The 15,842-nt window shown below is 34.5% G+C and overlaps 1 protein-coding gene across 1 annotated transcript in view; it reads right to left on the minus strand.

Moving 5' to 3' along the window:
- The window catches only part of CEP112 (centrosomal protein 112), a 276,604-nt gene that overhangs the window by 200,951 nt on the left and 59,811 nt on the right, over positions 1-15,842 (minus strand). The window contains exons 9-12 of the mRNA XM_070934742.1: positions 15,126-15,212; positions 11,482-11,581; positions 6,293-6,411; positions 1,402-1,545 (exon numbers count right to left, since the gene is read on the minus strand). Of these exons, the coding sequence (XP_070790843.1) occupies positions 1,402-1,545; positions 6,293-6,411; positions 11,482-11,581; positions 15,126-15,212 (450 nt within the window). The remainder of the gene's footprint in view (positions 1-1,401; positions 1,546-6,292; positions 6,412-11,481; positions 11,582-15,125; positions 15,213-15,842) is intronic.

Raw genomic sequence — 15,842 nt, forward strand, 5'->3', positions numbered from 1 at the left:
GTTTCACTTAGCAACATAAATTTTAGGCTCAATTGTGATCGTAACTCGAGGATTACCTGTATTTAAAGTTTTAAAATACAAATGGTGTGGAGATTTATTTGCTATTTATAAGTTTGCACCCAATTCATTCTCTTTGGTAGAAGTCAATATACAATCAGGCAAAATACATTTCTCCCTGTTGCAGGAACTTGTTTCCTATCATAAGAAAGTTAGCTATATCAGATTTTATCTTCTATTCAGAAGAAGCATGAAGAGAGAAAGGCGTGAGCCAGAAAACCAGAGAGTAGCATCTAATCTGTCCAGAAGTCTATTTTATATAACACTTCCCCCTTCCCTCCATTATACTTATTGTTAATTTTCCCTCCCTTTTTTCTGGGACATTGTATTATAAACTTAGAAAATATTTCTTTTTATTATGACTGAATGACAAAATGTAGTCTGACACTTAAAATAAACTATTAGATTATTTAGATTTACTTGCCAAATAACGCTCATTACCGAATTAGGAAGTAGTAAATTAAAAAAAAAATACCAAAAATGCCAAAAATGACTATTTTTTAAAGTCATTTACAAAATCAGTAACTAGCAATACATTGATACATAGCCTTAATTATTTCAAGGTATAAATATGTTTAATATCAGCCCCAAATAGTATATAATGGAAAAATCCTTGTTCCAAATATGTAATTTATAAGTCTCATCACTCAGCAGAAGTTGTTAGTGCTCAACAAACGACATTTCATGAAAAACAGATAAAAAGGGGGGGGGGTCTGAAATAGTCAGAAAAGAGAAGCTAATTTTCAGTGACAGTATAGTCTTTCATCTTAAGCCATGCCTTGAACTCTACCTTGTTTAATTATTAAAATCAGGAGCTGCTGTGCAAGATCTGTCTGCTTTTGATGGTTCTTAAATTCAATCCTGCTGACAGACTGTATCCATTTCTTGCCATATATATTGTTACATATAAGAAGCTTTGAGTACTAATTTTTTTCCAACACAATCTTCATTAACAAGAAATGTTTGAATAAGCTTTAAGGGCAACATCAAACTGTTTTTCTATAAATATGTAACACTGATAAAAAAATGTTTAAACAGACTTGATTTGAAACACATAAACATTTTCTTTATGAAATCCACATACACACTTTACCATATGCTGCATCAAAAGGAGAACAACGATACATAACGCCTCAAACTCAGCTGCCTGGGTGAAGAACAGAGATAGACTTCTGCATTCAGCTTAGTACACTATCTTCAATGTCATTTGAAAAAGGAACTGATGAAAAGACCTTGTATATGGACAAAGAATTATTTTGGAATGCTGGCAGTCCCATTTTAAGAAGGCTGCCAGGTGGAGTATGGAAAAAAAAATAGTATTTGTGGTATTAACATAACACTTACAGTTGTTTTGGTCTCTGCCAAATATTCTGCTTCCATTTTACTTAAACGTGCATTTGTATCCTCCAGCAATTCTTGGATATTTTCTGTGTGTTTTTTCTGAAGATTAAACTTGTCTTTTTCCATCTCAGCTACTGCATTATGGAGCTACAAAGACAAATACAGTTCACTAACACAGAAAAATTAAGGGACAATTCAGTACTATTAAAGCTTTTTCTTTGATTTATATCACAACTTCTCAATCAGGAACTGAGGAAGGCATATATTATTCAAATTTTTAAAATATATTTCTGTAAACATGTTCTATCTATGACATTTCCTAAATTTTAAGCTAATTGTATCACTTAATAGACATTTATCTAAATTAATAACTGCCTCATAATAATAATTGCGGCGTGGTGGCCTAGGGATGAAGACACTCGCCTCCCACTTGGAAGGTTGAGAGTTCAATCTTAGATAGTGTATGATATTTCTCTCTCAGGGAACAAAGAGAACATATCTACTGCAAACTCCATGTAGGTGCCTGGAAGGGCATCAGCTCCATTCAGCCACCCCAACTGTCCCCTGAATTCAGGGATTACAGGGTCATAAAAAGAAAAAATAAATAAATGTAAGGCTTAAATGAAGGAGGTCAACTTTACATAATCAGTATTAAGAATGTCTTCTTCCATATTTGAACACCTTAAACAAATCCAGGTAATCAGTTCATTTGTGAACAAAAAGTTGGACAATATTTGCCACAAAGGTAAATTAAAAAGTCAGGCTAATGCCTTATCAAAGATTACCCATATTGCTAACCTTTATTTTGGGTTTGATAGAATTAATTAATCGCAGGACCCACCTAGGCTAATGAAACAGCTTAGCTATTTAACACCAGAATCCTGCTGAAAATCTATTGTGGTTTCTTCCTGATGGGAATCAATACCAGAAGCAATCTATGTATTTCTTGCAAGAGAAGAAGTTAGTCCATAGTGACAAAATGTCAGGAGGAATTTAGTAGCATCTTTTCCAACTAACAAATGTGATTAAAAGGAATCAGCTTTTGTGAGCTGCAGCTCATTTTATCAGCAGCACAGAGTAGCTATATGCAGTGAATGGGTAACCTCCCATCACTCAAGCAGCACATGGCAGACCCCCAACAATGTAGCTACATGTCGACTGACAGGCAAGATTGCGAAGAGACTGCCAATGCACATACCCCAAATGCCTCAACGAACAGACAGAAAAATCCATAACAACTTTAAATGTATATGTACGCTTAAAATGACCCACAACCTTTTCCTTTTGGCTACAAAGAGAAAAACCTTTGGCATTTTTGATATGCTGAATTTCAGTCCAAGAGGTAGGGATAACAACTTTTCCCTGAGGAAAAGGACATTTTCCCTTCCTCTTTCTTTTCTTAAAAAAAATATTTTCTTGAGGAGAAGCTGTTCTCCAAAGCACCTGAGGGCAGGACAAGAAGCAATGGGTGAAAACTGATCAAGGAAAGAAGCAACCTAGAATTAAGGAAAAAATTCCTGACAGTTAGAACAATTAATCAGTGGAACAACTTGCCTTCAGAAGTTGTAAATGCTCCAATACTGGAAGTTTTTAAGAAGAGATTGGACAACCATTTGTCTGAAATTTATTAAATGGTATAGGGTTTCCTGCCTAAGCAGGGGGTTGGACTAAAAGACCTCCAAGGTCCCTTCCAACTCTGTTATTCTATTCTATTATAAATGAAAAGGCAGCAGCCGGGAACGGTTTACCTGGAAGGGAGGAGAAAATGGACAAAATGCCTGAAAGAGAAGAGAAAAAAAAGAGAGAGAGACATTGCTTAAAGATCAAGCAAGATGGAGACTGGAAGCAGCCACTTGGTTTCAGTGAGCCAATCTCCAGGAACAAGAAAGAGGTAAGCAATATTTGAGCAGAAGAAAACCATGGTAAGTAGGAAGCTAATCTTCTCTGGGAGTGACATGATTGAAAATCCTCCGGGAGCAGAAAACAAGACTTGCCCAAACAGGGAGGAGGCAGAGATTCCAAGTGAACAGACAAACTGGCTGGGTCCTATAGTAAAACCAGAGCTGATTGTCTATATGGGCTGAAAATGAGATCAGGAGTCTAACCGTAATCCATAAATCTCTAAGGAGAAAACAGGAGCTAAGAGGAAGTGTTCCTAAAACGTTGATTGAGGTTTATAATCTATGAAAGTCAAGGATTAGTCAGGATCAGTGAGCTGGAGAAGTGAGCTGCGGGAAATCCCTTTTCTCTGAGGTAAAGTAAAAGTTACAAGGAAGGAACGCCTTTTGGTTTCAGATACACTCATCTGCCCTATGGACCCTGAGAACCTGGATCTATCTAATAATTGTTTCAAGGAATCTGTGGCCAATTTTTATATCAGAAATGCACTGGTTACATGCAAACTCCATTCATACATGTTTTGTTCCGTCTAAACTATTTTAGTCTCAGATCCTGCCCATTTGGATTTCTGCCCTATTCCCCTGACAGTATCTTATGGAAAATTTATGTTTGAAGGGATGTGACTATCAGCACAAAATGTCTTATTTTATTCATAATTCTCTGGCATTTTATAACATGAAGCTAAAAGAAAGTTTTCCTGTTCCTTTTCTTTTTCATATATTTAATAAATTAATTTTTAAATCATACGATTGATGTTTTTCTTTCAACTTTTACAAGAGCAAGGAACTGAGGCTACAGAGTTTATTTTCTATTACTGTCATGATCTTTATCATTTTATTACTATTCCTACTTTATGGGAATAATAAGGCTATGAGAAGCTAATCTGTCTCACAAACTGCTGTGAAAGATTAGGAGCCAAGGAAAGATGGGTGGTAGCAGCAAGAAATTCTACATACCCAATAACTAAAGTAGGGCTGAAGGGAAGTGCTATTTTTTTTTTATTATACATCCCACTTTCAGGCCCGTTAAAAGTACTCACAAAACCTGAAAACAAAACACTGTCATGTATTAAAGCACTACAACAAGATAAACCTATATTAGTGCACATCTAATTGTAATATTTTATAACAGCATTCTCACTATCCTCATGAGCAATTTATATACAGGCCAGGAAATCACAGTACAGACAGACTATGGTGAAACAGATTGGCTCACAGTCAGCAAAGGAGTATGATAAGGCTACATATTCTTCCCTTATTTGTTCAAACTTTACACTGAATAAGTATTAAGGAAAGCTGGATGAAAAATGAATGTGGTTTTAAAATTGGAGGAAGGAACCTCAATAACCTGTGCTATGCTGGCGACACTATCATGATAGCCGAAAATGAAAAGGATCTGCAAGTCCCAGTACTAAAAGTCAAAAAAACACCATGAAAAAAATGGGATTAAAATTAAAAAGATCAATCTAATGAGAACAGGTAGAACAACCAACCTTAGAACTGAAATGAAGGTATCAAAAGTGGTGGATAGCTTCTGCCTTCTAGGATCAACAGTAAACAAACAAGCAATCCAGAAATGTGCTGCAGACAAACACTAAATAGAGTAGTCATAAGGGCCATGGAAAACATAGTCAGATGTTGTGATGTGTCTCTTCCAGTGGTGAAATGCAGCTGGTTCTATCTAGCTCGGGCAAACCGGTAGTGCCGATGGCGGGAGGCTCCGCCCACCTGCCTGGATGTCATCACATCCCATTTTTGACCTTCTGCGCATGCGTGGAGGAGGGGCGTACATTCACATTTGCAAACCGGTAGTGAAGGTAAGTGGATTTCACCCCTGGTCTATGCCAATAAAATTCAGAATAGTGCAAGCCATGATATTCCCCATGGCACTCTATGGAAGTGAAAGTTGGACTTTAAAGAAGTAAGATAGAAAGAATTCGAATTTGAACTTTGGTGTTAGGAGAAGATTCCTGAGAATAGAAGTCAAGAAAACAATCCTATAGATCAGGGGTGTCAAACTCAAGGCCCATGGGGTGCTTATATCTGCCCGGTGGAGCAACCCTGGAAACAGCGAAGGACCGGCCCACAGTGCCTCTGCCAGAGAAAACAGAGCGGCTCTCCCAAGCTCCGTTTTCGCTGGCAGAGGGTTGCAGGAGGCCACCACAGCCAAAAATGGAGATTTTTCGCTGGCAGAGTGCTTGGGCCACCACAGGCACCCTCAACACAAATGATGTCAAGCTGGCAATGCCTACCCTGACAACACCCACCCTGGCCCCCCCAAGATCAAACACAACCCTGATGTGGCCCTCAATGAAATCAAGTTTGACACTCTTGCTATAGATAATTAAACAAATCAACCCAGAGTCCTCACTCAAGGCACAAGTGACCAAGCTCAAATTATCCTATTTTGGACACATTATGTAAAGACCCAACTTTCTGAAAAAGGTTCTAATGCTGGGAAAGGTAGAAGATAAGAAAAGAGGACAAGAATAGGTTGGGGATAAAAAAATCTATGTGGTCGCTAGGAGTCAAAAGCAGCACATAATCAATTAATAACAGCATTTTCCAATACGTTCCTGAGATATGCTGTGACAACAATTTTCATTACTTTGAAGAAGAAGAATTTTTAAAGTGTTAGGAATTTGGATTTGTTGAGTTTTCATAGGTAATCCTCATAGCTACTAAAAAATCACTCCAATACTGAATCATACTTCAATTAATCTTCCCTCTCGTTTCATTACAACATTTTCAGAATTGCTCAGGGTAGCATACTTTTATGTGTTTAGTATACAAAACCACTCTTCATACTTAAGATTTCACTTAATGAGAATTATAAAATTCATGTAAGAAACATTACATGGAAATTTTATACAAAATTAATTTTAATGTTTTCATTGACTAATAAGTAACTGATTTAAAATTTGATGTTCCAAATTAATTAGGCAAGAGCTTTTTCTTTTTTTTCCATTTTCATTACACTAATTTTAAAAAATTACCTTTTTCTCCCATTCATTGTTCAAGGAATCTGTACTGTGCTCACATAACTTTTTTAACTCCAGAATTTGTTTCTCTTGAGCTTCTCTAATGACTTGTGACTCACGAACAAGTGTCTGAACTGTCAGAAAATAAAAGCAACAAAATAAAATACATGAGATGATATTCAGGCTATTCTCTCTAGCAAGAGAGATATATGTTATTGCTGATTTCAATCATTTTCGATCATTGTTCTTTAACTCTATGTTAAAGAACTATAAATGAAAATTGTCCTCAGTTATTTTTTAATACAAAATAACTGAAAATAGTATAAAACAACCATAAATAAATTCATCATGATGTTTGGAATAATATTCTGATTGAATTTTATTTTTAAAAATTAACTGTTTTTTCTATTGTGTCTTACTGAATTTTAAATATATATTTTTTAAAAAATCAAACATTAATCCACAGGCCACTGCTTGGATAGACTGCATGACAACTACCAGTTTATAGATTATCTCTACATCTATAATTACAAAATATAAGAGAATTTTTATTACAGTCACTGACTAGTATTGAAAACAGAAACACTCTAAAAATAAAGTTTTAAAAAAAGCCATGATAAAATTTTACAATTGAAGATGGGTTCATTGGTGGACAATCCAAGTCTGTCTAATTTTACAGGCAATATAACAAAATGTAACTAATTTTGCTGTGAGTTCCCACTGACCCCTATAGTGAAACACTAGAAATAGCAACTTAGAACAGCTCTTCCAATCTAGGAACGTATGAAGTTGAGTACTTTATACACATCCTACTACCCTAATAAATAATTTCTATTTAAACATCAAGCAAGCAAAAATATAAACTATATAGAACTGTAATAGCAAACTGACAACACAATCTTTTGGGAATTGGAAATGTCAATGCAACTCAAGCTAGACACAGCCTGATCAAAGCACAAGAAAGAAAACACAATATTCAAATTGCCATTCAAATTTTGAATGATACAAGAAGAGCCAAACTGGATAAAACTAATGTCATGTTTAGACCAGAATTCTGTTCCCACTGTGAAAATGTTTCCAATCAGCCCCTTTTTGGGCTTCACATTAACTTGTACCAAAAATAATGTTTTTTCTAAGGTAACATATAGCAGTTCAGATTAAATCTTACCCCTTATGAATTTGTCAACTCTTCAGGTTAGTTGCCTTCATTATGATACCGTTATGCTTGTGGTATCAAATTCATACAATATATACATGCATTAAACTATATATAATTTACTAAAATTTTAACAAATCAAGTTTATTTATATACAGGTGTGAGAATTATAGTGAGTCTCTGATGAGGGATTATGTATCTAACTTGATGTACTGACACCTCTATTCTAGTTAAGCAGAATGTAATTAACAAAATCTGGTTATCTGCTTTTAATTGTCAATTGTTTAGAAAAGAGGTAGAGAATAATATATTCTCCCAAACTGCCTTCTGAGATCTAGCTATCATCACTGGTTCTCTACCAAAATACATTAACACCCAGGAGATGCCATTTTAGTATACCATGGGTGCCTGTTAGGAAAAGCAAAGATCAAATAAAGCCATAGGTAGCATCACTTAGGGCACGAGTAAAACCTAAAACAATTTTTCCCAGCCACAACCCCCCCCCCAATGTATTCAAATTCAAATTCTGAATTTTCAGAATTCAGGGAATCAAAGTCCACATATCTCAAGAAAGTTTAGGTTAATTAAAAGGCATTTTTAAAGGCATTCTTTCCTAACATGTCCTTTCTTACTCTTCAGTTTAAAAAAAAAAAAACAGAAGCCAATTTCCTCAAAATCATGCAATATTTTGTCTCAGAAGTTTTCCATCCCTAATCAAGAATGTGTTTCCTTTGGGACTTCCTGTTTGCTCTCTGTCGCTGCCAGACGGTCCCTCAGGACCGCCAGCCCCGTCACCTGTAAAGAGCCGCCTTTACAGCTGAAAGGCGGCTCGAAAAACTCCATTTCCATAAGGAAATGTGAGACAGAGCAGGTGAGGGCAGGTAGAGCTCTCTGCGAAGCCCCCAGAGTTTTTTTTTTACTCTCGGGGGACGAAGCAGATGAGGCTCTCTATTTCCCTCGCCGCCGCTCCGGGCTTCGGGAGACCTCTGCCTTTTCGCAGAGCCAGGCGATGAGAACAAGCCTTTTAAAGAAAATTAACAGATAGTTTATTGAAAGAGAATGAGATCTGGACCTGGGACCCTAAATCGCAAGTATTCTCATTGACTTTATAAATGATATTGAAGAAAGGAAAAAAGAAATTTAAAATGGCGACTGCTCAGGCTTGAAAAGGGAAAGCTGAAAGAGAAAGTCCTTCCGTTTCAATAGTTTAACAAGCTACAAAGTAGCGGAATAAATACTACTGGCTACAATTGAGAAGAAAAAGTTCCACTCTTATGTTTCTTTTTTCCTGGAGATCTGATACTGATCTTGTTTGGAACGAAGCTTTCTTTTCTTAAAAAAGAGTTTGTCTGTGTGGAAGGATGGCGTTTAAGTTAACAAAGCCAGACAAACAAGCAGCGGGGGGGGATTCCCCCATTTATAAACTACGTGAACAAGTTTTAAACTTACAGACTCAGAAAAATGATTTTAACTTAATTGAATTTCTCTTGGAGGAGATGGTAAGAAGGGATGAGATTGTGAACCAGAATCTTGAAAAATTTAAGCAGGAAATTAAAGAATTGATACAATTAAAGTATGACAATTTGAAACAAAAGATTATAACAGTGGCTGATGCCTTTACAGAATTATTTATAAAGATGGATAATAATATTAAGTTATTAGAGTCTAAAATGGAGGAAGTTGATGACAAGATTTATAATTTGGATAATAAAATACAAAGAATTGAAAATGATTTGATAAATACTCAAGACAATAGCTCAGAAGAAAAATTTAAAATGGAAGCTGATCGTAAGACTTGCAATGTAGAAAATATAAAACAACGGATTGAAAAAGAAGTTTTAATGATGCAACACAGGTTCACAGAATTTGCGATCAGAATGAGAGGATTACAGGAAAATAATAGAGATAATTTAAGGAAAATATCTGCTGAAATTCTGGCTGGGATTTTAAAGGTTCATCCTGAGGAAGTATTTTGCAGGATTGATAGAGTCTACAGAGTAAATTCTTGGATTGCAAAGCAAAGGCAACTGCCTAGAGATGTGGTGATTTATTTTACAGACAAAGAAATAAGAAATGATATTGTGCAAAAATCCTTTAATTCTACTCCACAACTGTATGGGAGAAAAATCTGGATATATAAAGAATTGCCGCCTAAGATGTTAAAAGATAGAAAGAAATTTGCATTTTTGGTGACTGAGTTAAAAAAACAAAATATTTTATTTAGGTGGGATGTTCCAGTGGGTATAATATTGAGATATCAAGGAGAAAGATACCAATTAAATACTGTTGAAAAAGCGGAAGAATTTTATTATAAGATTTTGAAAATGAATTCAACATCTTCATGCATAACACAGGATAAGCAGAAGGAGTTGGAAATAATGGAAAAACATCGAGCTACAGAGGTCTTTGTAGATGAATCGCTTTTGGATCCTTTAGATGTCTCAGTTGGACTACTTATAAATACGAGAGAAGCGGCGTTGGATTCTAATGTGATGACTCATCAAGTCACAGACAAGCATGGAAATCAATCAGTTGATATACAACTTATAGAAAAGAAACCTGAATGGCGATCTAAGCTGCAAAAGCACAACCAACAAGATCAAGTTATAGATCAGAACGAAAATCGAACAGTTGATATACAACTCATAGAAAGGAAATCAGGAAGGAGATCAAACCCACAAAAAGTCAAGAAAAAAAGAAATAGGTCTCACAAAAACAAAAAATTTTAAACTAGGCAACAGCAAAGCCAGTTATCTAAAGGATGATTGAATATATGAAAAGACAGTTGAGGCGAAGTATTGGTTAATATTATCCTGAGGAGAGTGACAGACCTCTGCAATGCCGTATTTTTGGGATGTGAAGAGGGCCTCAAACTGTTGGATTGGAATTATCTATTTTGGATTCTTTGATAAATGTATTACGTTTAAGTTGAGTTATATGGCAAGAGAGCTACATTGGGGCACGCAGAAGATCTGGTTGTTACCCCATTATGATGGTTGGAATTAATAATCTTGAAGAAAGCCACTACTACAGATACTATATGGAATACAATTATAATGTCACTCGGGTGGTTGTTTTCTTTTTTTTATATACATACATGAAAATATTTATTACTGATGGGGGCAGATGATAACTGAGGATTCCGAACATTCTGTTTGAATTAGGATGTGATGTTACCCTAATATGGGTGATGGAGTTAATAATCCAGTTGAAAGACATTATAGAAGACATTATATGGATTACAAGTTTAAAGTCATTGATTTTATCTATATAAGGGAATATTTTTTTTTTTAGCAGGATGGGCAGAAGAATAAAGATATTAAGAATTGTTATTTTGTAGGAAAGTGGGTGGAGACAGGCTAGTTTATTGTTTGTTTATTTATGGGAGTGGAGGAAATGGATAGACTATGAGTTGAATAAATGTTAAATTAGGATCTATTATATAGTTTTATAGTGGAAGGCTGCTTTGAAATGTTATATTAATATACACAAAAGATTAAATATTAAATTAGGATTTATTATATAGTTTTAAAGTGGAAGGTTGTTTTGAAATGTTATATTAATATACAGAAAAGGTTTGGTTTAAGAGATATATGTATGGGGGAGGAGAAAAAGGGCAGATTATTGTTAAATTGGGTGTTATAATAATATTACTATGCTAAATTAGAAGTTATTATACAAGTTATAGTAGAATGTTATTTTGAAATGTATAGTAAAAGGGGGATATAATAATATTATTAGAAAGAAAGGGTCAGTATTTGGGGGATGGAGTAAGGGGATGCTAAAGTATTATATAATCTGTTATGAATTTGGATTTTACTTTGAAGAAGTCACAGGGGGAGGGGTGGTGAGGGGGGTTAGGGAGGAGGGGGGGAGAAAAAAGGGGGAAAATCTGTATTTGAAAAACTTTTTCAATAAAAAAAAAGAATATGTTTCCTTTGAATTTTGCTTGTTAAGAGAAAATTAGGAGACGTATAAACAAACAGACAAGAAGCAAACATCAATCATGCAGTTTTCAAGATCAATACAAAATTGGAAAATTGAACACCTTTCTTTTCAAGCTTCTGAATAGTCTCTTCAGCTTCATTCTGTTTTGTTCTATACAAGCTCTTCAGTACCTCAATTTCATTGTTTTTTCTATCCAAAATCTGTGACAAAAATATAAACAGAGCAAAATTGAAAAATGTCCATTTTCCATGAGGTAATCTCTCTCTCTCTTTTTTTTTTTTTAAACCAGTGAACTGGGAATCTTATTGTTAAAGACTTATTTAGCTTTGGTATCAATATCTCTAGCGAAAGAGCACCTGAAAAACAAGGAAAATGTTATACAGAAAAGTGATGGAGATTTTTTTCTTCAAGGCATCCATATCCTTTTACAATCTTATAAAGAATTTTAAAGGTTAACACATTCTAAAGGCCATCTCTAAAATACAAGTTAGAGTATTATTCTAAATGTTCTGCATTTGAGATTTCAACAAGAAAAAAACGTTCAAAGCAAAGGAAACATTTAAGATGACATATTCTCTTTGCAAAATTGGTGTTCAGTTTGCAAACAAACAAGCACCAAAAAAAAGGGATTTATCTTTACTTTAAAATTTCATTGGACCTGCACAGTATGCATTCTTGTGATTTGACAGTGTTTTTTATAAACTCGATAAATAACCACTGACACAGTTGCCATTACAAGAAAGGATCCACTGCTACCACAAAAGACATGCTGCCAAGTGTGTCCAAGCTTCATTGACATACCTGCTGTATTGCTAAGTGCATGTCACTAGCCACCAAACAGCTGGTTGGAGTGCCAGGAATTCCTTTTTAGCCCACAATTCTACTTAATTTATCAACATGGCCCTTTCTGCTCTATAAGTTATGCAGGCCTGCCATAGAACATTTCATCTAGAAACTCTATTATCAGTCAAAATAATTCTTCAAAAGAAAATAAATGGCAATATTTTATTATAAACCCTCTTCTTAAAATCCCAAATTATGACATATGTTTGATAATCAGTTTAGGCTTTTTATGTACTCAAATAAGCATTATTTTCCATATCATATTTTCTGGTAACAGCTTCATTTTTAATAAATTCTTTTTTCTCCCTCTACTCATATTTCTATGCAATCCAAGACTGTGAATAAATATTTTCTTCTCTACATTTACATACTAAATATGTGTACTATATCATTTACAATTCACTGTTTACCTTACCTGCAACAATGTAAATTATATGCAAATTATCATTATACCTTGCATAGTTATGAAGCAATTTTACGTCCCTCAAAAAATGAAAACGCATTTTGCCTCAATGGCTGGCACTCATTTTGTGAACTGCCTTATTCTCTTTCAGCAATAAATAAAATTAACAAAGCAAGGCAGTATTTTCCTTAATGCTGATAAATCCAGAAGTCACACGTAAAATAACAGAACAATCATAAATGTAGCAGAAACACTGGCTGAAAGAGAATAATCCCCAGAATTGAAGCCCTGATTATTCTTTCAATATTCAACATTGCACTCAAGGCAGTAAACCTCCTTTTTGAGGGGCATATTTCCAATAATCCAATCTTCTTTTACTAGAATTACACATCCACATCCACATCCACATCCCACTCACCCACCCCCACACATAGACACATGCACACAGTTGGGAACGTCTTCCAACATACTTTCCAGCTTTCCTATTTTCATGGAAAGTCTGGATGCCAGATAAGATTACATGGTAGAACTAATAGTAGATAAAATCAATACAATTCATTTTTATACTAATTCTCATATCAAATACCTATATTTTTTTACTCATCTTTACGTATTCAAGATATTTACTCACAGTTCAATCATAAACTGGCGGAAGTTAACCAACAAATATTTCCACTGACAAGGAACATTTTCCTTATTAAACAAATGAATTGGGATGTTTTTGACACTTTTGTTTAATTGAGTTCTCTTTACTCAATCTTAGGACTTGTATAGAAAACAGATCACATTTTACGTTATATTTATGCAGAAATATTGAACATTCAAAAGTGTTAATATTTTCATCAATAAAATAACTACATCTGCCCAGTATTGGATACCATTTAGAATATATCTGACGGGTATTTTCTACAGAAATGATTTGAGATTCATTTGAGTCTGTAGAGCTCCTACAATATGCGCTCTGGAACCTGTGAAATAAATTCCTGGCCCTCCTGGTTTTTCCATGCAGCCAAGGAAAGAGTGCTGGCTAAATCTAATGCATCTTTGAAGGAGGAAGCACTGAAAAAAGGCAGTGGTACATTCTCTCCTAAGATTTATTTCTTTTTTTTAAAAAAAAAAAGTTTTTATTGATAAAAAAATTACAAACATAAATAAATTAAGACAACATACAAAACAAACAAACATCGATTCAGTCTTACGACTGACTGTTAAATCTGCACAATTTGGGATTGTGTTTGAAGACCACTCAGAAACTGCAGTGAGTTCAGAATGTAACAACAACAACCAACAACAAGAGTGGTTAAGAACTGCTACAGTAGGACTACATTGATTTCCACACTTTCCAGGTACATGTGCTAGTTATTATCTTTTAAGGCTGAGGTTTGCAAAAGATCTCCTCATCTTGTATAATCTACCCAGGAAGCAATATTCCACATTCCCCCCTCTAAGTTATATGAGAGGAGAGAGAATGTGGAAGTAGGACTTCTCTGTGACAGCATGGAACAGCATGTCTTAGAAGTTAGGATGGCTGGCTTTCCAGGAGCAGGATATGAAGTATCTTGCAACACTCTTCAAGACTCTATATTTTTAAATTGTAAATTGTGAACCTGACCTTTATGATTTTATTATATGTGGATTTTAATTGAGTACTATTTGTTGGTTTGTTTTTCACATTTCTGAAGCACCACCTCCCTTGAAATGGGATTATTATATGTGGATTCTGAGTATCACTATATTTGCATTGGTTGGTGTATGTGAGAGTGAAAATAAAAATGTGGCAAGCTCAAATGCTGATTATGTGCTATCAAGTCATTGTCAACTCTTAGCATAGATAAATTTTCTCCATTATGATCTGTCCCTAACCTGGTCCTACATACAAATATCCTTGATGTATCTGTGTAAATCAACTGGTTTAGCAAATTGAAGCAGTTTGCAGTCCTAAAACAGATGAGCAGCTATTGATGGTCAGGGGACTTATTTTTTGGTAGATGAAAGTAGTACTTATTTCATTAACACAGAATGATAAGCAAATGACAGATTTTCTCCCTCTATCTCTGCAAGGTTTGGGGATTTCTTTTCTCCTTTGTTTTTAAACTACTTTAACTTTTCAGTACAAAATGTCACAAAATTGCATTGCCAAATCTCGGCATTTTTAGATAGATAGTATACAATGATAGTATACCAAAAAGGGATTCAGTGACAAATGTTATTTTATACATCAGGTATTATAAAATAATTATAAACTAATTGTTCTGAAATGACAGGAAATGCAATAATGATGGTAAGTGATGTGATATTTTCCTTATATTCATTAATGCATCATCAAGATTCATTATTTCAATTTATAACAATCTATTACTATAAATGTTTAAGTGCAGCCAATGGAATACTAATGCCAACATTCAGATGTTACATAGGAATTTTATATTAGATATTTCTTTGTGTTACAAGTATTACACAAAAAAACTCACCATATCATTTTAATCAACATACTGTACCTTTTGAACATCTGCATCATGCCTCTGCTGTAATTTAAGTTTTTCTTCATGAAGTCTAGCTTCCATCAATTTTGATTTCATCTCCAGCTGTAAATTGGATGTTGCACATACTGATCAGTTTCAGAGATGACACTTAACCCTTCCTTATAAATCAAAACAGCTTCAAGAAACTTTAAATCTAAAAATAACAAATAACAAAGACACACTGGCAATTTATCTAGCCTGCTGTGGATAGAACTCAAATGGGTTGATCTTTCTTTGATGATGAACTAAAGAGTCACCAATCTTACAGGTAATTAATTTCCTTGGGATAGAGAAACAGTTTTGATTCAGTCAAGCCTCTACAAGGTCATCCCTTGGTCACGAAAGAATGCTTTTTGACAAATTGGTTAATATTTCTTTTAAAATGTATTTAAGGAAACCTTGTGAATTCATATCAACAAAACTAAACATTGCTTATTTTGGCTAACATTAGCCAACTAACAATAATACCTTTTTTTCTGACTGTTCATTGTTTTATTTTAAATTCCCTTATATTAATATATTGGCCTCATCCTACACACCTACCATTTTGGTTTGGATTCTCATCTCTGTCCTTTAGTACTTGACATACTGCCTCAGCTGTTCCCAACAAGTTATACAGGAAGAAGAAGAAGTCAAAATAATAATAGACAAATCAGAATGGCTCATTTTCAACAGAAAATCAGAGCTAAATAT

This window comes from Pituophis catenifer, unplaced genomic scaffold, assembly GCF_029215685.1.
Source record: "Pituophis catenifer annectens isolate HBS135680 unplaced genomic scaffold, rPitCat1.0.hap2 SCAF_2, whole genome shotgun sequence".
NCBI lineage: Eukaryota > Metazoa > Chordata > Lepidosauria > Squamata > Colubridae > Pituophis > Pituophis catenifer.